Source organism: Antrostomus carolinensis, unplaced genomic scaffold, assembly GCF_000700745.2.
Source record: "Antrostomus carolinensis isolate BGI_N321 unplaced genomic scaffold, ASM70074v2 scaffold8175, whole genome shotgun sequence".
Lineage (NCBI taxonomy): Eukaryota > Metazoa > Chordata > Aves > Caprimulgiformes > Caprimulgidae > Antrostomus > Antrostomus carolinensis.
Genome location: NW_010315680.1, coordinates 46,331 through 54,697, shown reverse-complemented (window position 1 = coordinate 54,697; position 8,367 = coordinate 46,331). Strand labels below are relative to the sequence as shown.

Below are 8,367 nucleotides of genomic sequence, written 5' to 3'. Positions count from 1 at the left end.
TGTGGTAGCTGTCCACTTCTGCAGGAACTGCTAAAATCCGTTTACAACACAGAAACATATTAGGTGTCAGCTGACTTTGAGAAAGTTATTACAGTAGCTGAGAAGATTAAAATTATTGTCATTTATAAGTAAATTCCTTGCACCATCCTTTAGGTACTTGTAAATTTAAAATTCACTATTTTTGCTTTAATACCAATATATAGGTTCCTAAAAGAGAGTTCACAGAGCTAAAATAACTGTCTTCAGAAAAACGGTCACACCAAATAAACAGAACAGAAGCACAGTTCCATCTGCCATTTTCCCATTTGGCTTAAAAATTCACCTTTCTAAACGACATTTCTTTGGTGTTTTTTTTCCTGCACACATGCAAAAATAAGTGCCAATTTCCATACAGACTGTAAGAATCCCATTTTCATCATAAAAAAGCAAATCTGAATCTCATGTGTTATAACATACTGGTTTAGAAAATAAGAGAGAGCAAGGGAGAGGTGCTGAAGGTTTATAAATCGGATTAAGAGTTTACATTTGCAAGAAGAGATACATTTGTATTTCACCTGTATTACTAAACTGCATTTTTTTACTGTATCATTTTCATATTAAACACATATTTGAGAAGCTAGGACACTGCAACCAAAAAAGGCAATCTGTTTAAATAAAGTTGAACACAGTCAATTGTAAATTCTCCAAAAGCCAAATTACAATGAGTAGTATATGCTTCTCTTGCCTGACAGCTACTACAAAGCCTTCTCTGACATACCAGATCACAGAATCACAGAATGTGATGGATTGGAAGGCACCTCAAAAGATCATCTAGTCCAATCCCCCTGCCAGAGCAGGAACCTAAATGAGATCACACAGGAAGGCATCCAGGCAAGTCTTAAACGTCTCCAGAGAAGGAGACTCCACAACCTCCCTGGGCAGCCTGTTCCAGGGCTCTGTCACCCTCACTGTAAAGAGATTTCTTCTCAAGTTTAATCGGAACCTCCTGTGTTCCAGCTTACACCCATTTCCCCTTGTCCTGTCACTGGTTGTCACCGAGAAGAGTCTAGCTCCATCCTCATGACATTCACACTTTACATATTTATAAACATTAATGAGATTACTCATTAATGTTTATAAATAATAATAAGATAATTCACTTTAAAACAAACTAATTTTCTAGTTTATATAAAGCCTTTGAAAATATATGCATCCTTTAAAGCATACTTAATATGTATAAACTAAAAACACTGTTTTTCACAAGGCTTTACGGCCTTAATTTTTCCTTTCTCAGCATTTTTAAGTATTCTCAACCATTAAGGAGTTTCAAAACAAAATAAAATTACAGAAGAAAATAGAAGAAAAAAATTTCATATTCCTGAAATACTTTGTATTTGGTTATCCACTGCCCAGACTGATGATTAAGGCTTCACAAAAAATCAAAAACAGGTGGTATTTTTTGCAAGATGTTGTTAATATTGTTCTGCAACAATGTATATTCAACAATATGATCACAGTTTAGTTTATAAGAAACACTCTCTTACCAGGAATATCAGCCTGATCAATCTGGGCCATAGTTATTAAGTGTCTGTTGATCAGTTCCTGAAGAACAAATTAAGTCAAGTTTCAAACATGATAATTCAGCTCATAATTTTTGATAAGTTAACAGCACACTGTCTTTGAAGTACCAGGTACGTGCAGTAAAATAGGGATTTGATGCAAGTGTTGGGGGCAGAAGGAGAACACCACTATCTTGAAAACATTAATGACAAAATATATAAATTCTTGAAGGAAGGAGCTGCAGAAGACACATTAGCTAGAGCTAGCATTGACAGAGGCACCTGCTACAGTAAAGCTGAAATCACCCTCAAAGCAGGGCTCATCAACTAACACCTGCATATACTTCCAGTTCAGTGAAAGACTTGAAAACTGGATAGGATTACAGCTTAAAGGAATGCTACATAAATGAATTCATGCACACCAAAACAATATAAAAGAGATAAGAACACTTATCTGAATAGTAAATCACGGCATGCAGATTATGCAGCACATGTGTTGTAACCCGCCCCAACCCTCTGTTGTACTCCATATCCAGGACTTGATTTTTTTTTAATTTTCCACAGGGAAAACTAACTGCTCAGATTTTGAGTGGCTACTTCTCTTCTATTAGCCACCTTCTAGTTTTTGCCAAGATATGTGATTTTCCTCTAAATTCCCTATCATCTTACCTGTCTGAGTTCATCTGCCATGAAGAAGGAAGGTGCATTTGCTTTTGGCTGCATATAAGCAACATGAGGTGCAGCTGGATGATAAATGTGGTAGTTTGGAAATACCTGAAAACATAACATTTTAAGAAGCAGTTTAAAATCCTTAAGATTAGGAAAAATTAAGTGTTTTGTCCCCCTTTTAGTTTCAACTACTGAACTATGAAGTCTTCATGCACGGTACATGTTACAAATATACTTTCAGATACATTACGGTTTCTTTATGTGATATTCACCACTAAATTTCCAGAAGGTGTGTGCCTTGTGTGTATATATGCACGTACATAGTTATTTTAACATTTTTTTAATTGCTTTTTGCCCTTCATGGTAAATGTAAGAGTTACTTAACCTATTGGAAAAAAGACTCCCCAATCTAAACTTTTGATGTTTTCTCATTATGTATGTATCCCCTGAGATATACATAGCATGCTTTCTTTATACTGCTGTATAAAAAACCCCAAAACTCTACATAGAGAGAAATGAAAATTACATAAAAAATTCTCTGGTCCTTAAATTTCAGTGATTTTGGAGAACAATCACAACAATTAAAATGGCAAATCTTCATACAGAATAAGGGTTTCAGAGTGTTAAGAACAATCCCTGTATTATCAACCAATTCAGCACTTGGAAACTCCATACACCTCTATCAAAAGCAAACATACCATTCCTGTGAGAGGTGCTGGAGTTGTATCAGTGTAGAAGTATGTTGTTCCACCCACTGTTTCCTTCTGGATCACCTGGCCAGTAGATGGAGGCTGAGAGACAGCATTAGTGGCAGAAGCAGAGGCACTAGTAGGCACCATATAGTTTGCTGGGTTAGGAGTATGACTTCTTCTTCGAGGAGCAGGAGATGTATGAGGAGTTATTTTGGGGGAATGAAGAGGAGAAGATCCTGCTGACAGTGACATTCCTTAAAGAAAAACAAAAAGATATTCTCAATAAAATGTCATCCAAAAAAATTAGCAACTTGAAAAAAAAAAAAAAGCAGCTTTCATTATCAACAACATTCTGAGCAGGTGAGACACTTAACGATTGCTACATCTATATGAAGAATTAAGAGGTAAAACACTAAGAGCAAGACCGAATAGATGTATTTTCCCAAAAATCTTTGCTTAGTTCAGAGAAAAAGGGCTTGGGAACTTATCTATGCATGAAAAGCTGGAATGAAAGACTTAGAAGTAGTGGACAGGGGGAGACACACCAAATTAATGCAACTTACTGTTGCTCAGTTCAGGTTGGGATGTACTTCTTTAATGGTTGGAATTATATTAATCACACTAAATCCTTTTTTTGAAAGGATACAAGATAAACAACTGCTATTTAATGCTCCGTGGACAGCTAAGAATTCTTCTCTAATTATGAATTCAGAGTTTAGAAATTGAAGTAATTTAAGCAAATATTTGAGTGATAAAAATAAGAGCAACTCTTTTTTGCATACACATCTTTGTAGTTACCAAAAGCTAGTTTAGTTACTTCAATCAAGAGTTATTGTACACAGAGTTCTCAATATGCGTCACTGGTAACACGTAGGAGTGTTTTTACACTTGTGTCTTGTCTCTACAGTAGTTGCATCCCTCCTACATTTACTTTTTTTTTTTTTAAAAAAAAAAACAAACCACAAAAGCAAATAATTTTAGTATTAACAGTGTAATCCGTGGTTGGGGAAAATAATTTTGAAGCTATAGTATCCTAATGATGTTAACAGAATATCCGTAACCTCTCATTTACCTCCAATCATTTACTTTTTTGACATGTCAAAAATGATGCATACTAATTCAACACAATTATTTCTTTTGTTCTTAAGAAGTTAAATAACTCCAACAAAATAAACAAGATTTTTTTAAATGTAAACCATAAGAAAATCGTTAGCCTTTCTCTTTAGTTGAGTCTCTTCAATTATTTATTCTTTTTATGAAATATAAAAATATAAAATAGAAGAAAATGGTAGAAATAACGGGCTTCAATAAACTTTTCTTGAAGAAAAAAACATATTTTATATATATAATATCTATTAAAACTGTATATACAAGACAGTATACTGTAAATCTTATCTTAAAAATGAACCACTAAAATCATATTGCGATGTTCTATTGAAAGTTTCTCAGGAAAAAAAGATGTATTGCAGTTCTTACAGATACAATTTTAAACAGTTTCTACTGTTTAAAATTGTCTTTACTTAAAAAAGATTTACTTTTAAAAAATGTATTCCTGCTAAAGAATAGTTACAAATATACATCCTTAACGTCTTTGCTTGAGTATTAACTCAAGCTTGAAAGAAAAGGAAGACAGAGTGACACAAATCCTTTCAAACACCCTTCCAGCCTCAGTTAGATCTGACTTTGGAAGGACATCGAGAGTTCAATGAAAATCATCTGGTGGGCAGAACCACAGGCTTCTCATTTGCCAATATACATAGTAAGATCAAGATATGAAACAAGCTTGACTACCATTTGATTTTATACTACTAGAACAATACACTACAAGTTACAAGAAATTTGCTGCTAATGCTGTGGTGGGTACAGGTAGGCTGAGGCAGCAAATACTGAAGGTAACAGATTCTTCTGAGAGATCTGCACTGAATTCTGCAGAGTCTAAATAAATATTAACTATTAAAAGTCCACTACCACATAAAAAAGAAAAAATATTTTTAATACTGTGAAACTGATGCATAGCTAATTACTTATGGAACCAAATAATTGAGTGCACAAACTCAAGCAGATCTCAGTAACTTCACTAGTGTATTTCAATCAGTTAAAACCTTACTAATATTAATATTTAACCACAACAAAATACAATTAGAGGAAAATAAAGGAAAATGGCAGTATTAAAAGGTGAACATATATTCCTACTGACTCATACTGAAGGAAAAAGACAGTACTGAAGATATGATGGTAACAAGATGGTGAATAGGGAACCACCCCTCACAGAATTAGTGAGGCTGCTTTCAACAGCACAATTTATACAAACATGTATTCACTTCAGGGCCTAAGAAAAAATGGCATCTGAATAAACTAATTATATTTATACATATACACACACACATATGTGTATATATATAAATCATACCAGTGATCTCAAAAAAAAAGTAACATTTTTAAGTTTTCCCTATGAGAGAGTTTAGCATTCCCCTATATTAAAATTCAAATGCCAACAGGAGTACTAAGACAAAAACCAAAAAAGCTGCTTCAAGTTGTCCTTCCTGACTTATCTACTAGTAAACATGGCTCTCCATTCCTTTTTTCAGTGAACCTTAATACCCTTGATGAAGAAGTCAAATACTATCTTGAAAGGTAAACTGCAATGAGAAAGGGCTTCTTTCACTTCACAATTATTTACATTTAAAAAACATTATCATGGTGTATGACTGTCATGGTATCATACCAACATGGAAATGGTTTCAGGACTTGAAGGTCTTCCACAATATACATAGTGACTGTACAGGCTACTTACACATAGTACCATGCAAGAAGTAAAAATATAAAGAGGGATATGTAAATATGACCTCTACCTAAGGAGGCCGAAGGCTGGGGAGGGACTTTTTACAAGGGCAGGTAGTGACAGAACAAGGGGCAGTGGTTATAATACTGGACAAGAGTAGATTTATATTAGATATCAGGAAGAAGTTTTTGACTGTGAGGGTGGTCAGACACCAGAACAGGTTGCCCAAAGAAGATGTGGATGCCCCTCTCCCTGGAAGTGTTCAAGGCCAGGTTGGATGAGGCTTTAAGCAACCTGGTCTAGTGGAAGGTGTCCCTGCTGATGGCAGGGGGGTTGGAACTAGATGACCTTCAAGGTCCCTTCCAAACCAAACCATTCTGTGATTCTGTGAGAAAACTGATTTTACAATCTTTTTGTCTTCTTTTGCTCTTGTATTATTCTGGCATGACTGTGAAACTCAGCAGAATGGCTGCACCACACTTGATACAGGAAGCTGGAACAAGTTCTTGGTGCCTTAGTCCACTCAAACCACCTCAGCTGGGTGCTCCATATCCAGCTGGGGTCACGAGCTTTGAGAACTACAACCTTATCACCTGTCATGAATGGAGATGTATCAACTGGACACAAGCACATCACCTTCACACTCCTGGTTCAGACTGGCAGCAGAAATGGGATCTCTTACATTCTACATAAGCTCAGAGCCTGCCTTAGTCTAAATATAGAAGCAATAACAATTTGCTGTCATTTCCATCAATAAGAAACACATCACTTTTGCTATAACCTAGCTTAAGTAAGCCCAAGCAAGACAAAGATGTTCTCTACTGAGGGCTACACATCTGTTCTCTCTCAGGTTTATCAGAGCAATGATGTCTTATCACTTTGAAGACGTTCATGAATTTCTCATATCCACTGTTGCATATTTTTAATTACTCTGAAACCACTACAGAGTAGTGGGTAAGATAAGGTTGTGAGCAAAAGTACTATCTGAAGATTGTCAACAACTCAATAATAAACAGGATGTGTTTGCTAGCAAAGGAATGGAAGGAGCAAAAATAGGGTATTATTCATGGAAGCTTAAGGAAAGGTTTGGAGACAGTGAAAGAGATCTGTTCAGAGCTCTTCAACAGGACAATTTTCTCCAGCTATTTGTGTAAGCTGCATTTTATCTCACTATGTTTTCATATTCTATTAAAGGCTACCAAGATGAAAACTGACTCTGTGTTGAGATTATGCTACAATGCACTTATCTAAGTAAATACATAGAAAAGTAGGAGTAACCTTCTTCCATGCTGCGCCCTAATTGATATGTCAGGTGTGGATACAACAAGTTATCTATGAAATTATGTTATGTTTCAGTTGTCATTTTTTCCAGTATTTCTGTAGTAGCGTTGATAAGACAAGTAGAACATTTTCCAGGGAAAATCAATTTTGTGAACAGTTATCTATGAAAGATGCCAAAAGCAGTTTTGATTCACACCTACCTTTGGAGAAATCTCAGAAATTAAGAGATGTGAAAGAACTTAATTTTTTCCATCCTCAAGAGGGAAATAAAAGGATTGTTCTTATCGTTCACCTACTTTGTTATGTGTGAATTAAACAATGGAACTTTTAACAAATTGTTCCTACTGCATTCCCTTACTTATAAAATATTTATTTCCTCCAGTAGCCTGTAAGCAATCAATCTTGTGCAATGCTTAAATCTTAAACGTTCCCTGAAAGATATTCTACTGGAGAACACACACCATTTACCTGTAAGGAGACTTGTCTTAATTTAAAGGAAAATTCTTATAAACTCTTTATATGGGTTTCATTTGAATTTGTTTTCACTTATTGAAAGCTAACAGATCCCAACAATAATTTTAATGACCATTTAATGACATATTTAAATTTTTCTTCATTCTGTTATGCATTATGACCTAAATGGTGAAGTTTCCCCACACATAAATACTGCTTTCTTATTTAAGAGCTGAATCTTTTAGAAAGAGCACCTCCTAACTCACCTTGAGATAACAGTATACACCCACAAAAACTTCTGTTGACAGTAAAGCCATTTAGATAAAAATAAATGTCAATGAGTATTATTAACACAGTACATCTAGGTTCAGAGAATTCTGCACTCAGTGTAAAGAAAGAAGCTTTGGAGAAATTAAGAGCACACAACCCAGATCCCTACTCCAAACTAGATTCTCTTTTTAATTATACAGGAAGAAGAGGGAAACAAGCTAGCTTTGCCTGAATTTAGCTCTTGTGATACTCCCCCATCCCTCCCATCTATAAACAATAGTATTTGAACCTAGATAGTTTTCAGCATTGGCATCTATATTTCTAAGAGATCAAATTGTTGTATGAACTTCTTTCATCAACAGTATTACTTATCCTTTCAAGTATTACTTACAGATAGTAAAGAAATTGGACTGTGAAGGATCCCTCTGAGATCCCACTGGGCACTTTCCAAAAGTAGATCATTTTACTGTATTCTATTTAATCCTTTATATACTTTTCAATCCAGGTGACAAGGCTGAGAGGCATATAAACACAACAGTTTTCCAATAAGACTGTACAGCACAATATAGTATGAATCAGACAGTACTGCAACATGTTCATTTGGTCAGCAGAAGCATCAATAACTTTCCTAGCCTGCTCCAATAGTTAAAACATGCGAGCTAAGTGCTGACTTCTTTCATAC

At 35.1% G+C, this 8,367-nt stretch overlaps 1 protein-coding gene across 1 annotated transcript in view; it reads right to left on the bottom strand.

Annotated features, from left to right (window-relative positions):
• Positions 1 to 8,367, bottom strand: part of PAN3 (poly(A) specific ribonuclease subunit PAN3) — a 76,963-nt gene that overhangs the window by 25,690 nt on the left and 42,906 nt on the right. Inside the window, exons 9-12 of the mRNA XM_010168017.2 lie at positions 2,906 to 3,153; positions 2,208 to 2,312; positions 1,524 to 1,581; positions 1 to 30 (exon numbers count right to left, since the gene is read on the bottom strand). The exon at positions 1 to 30 is cut by the window's left edge and continues 141 nt beyond it. Of these exons, the coding sequence (XP_010166319.2) occupies positions 1 to 30; positions 1,524 to 1,581; positions 2,208 to 2,312; positions 2,906 to 3,153 (441 nt within the window). The remainder of the gene's footprint in view (positions 31 to 1,523; positions 1,582 to 2,207; positions 2,313 to 2,905; positions 3,154 to 8,367) is intronic.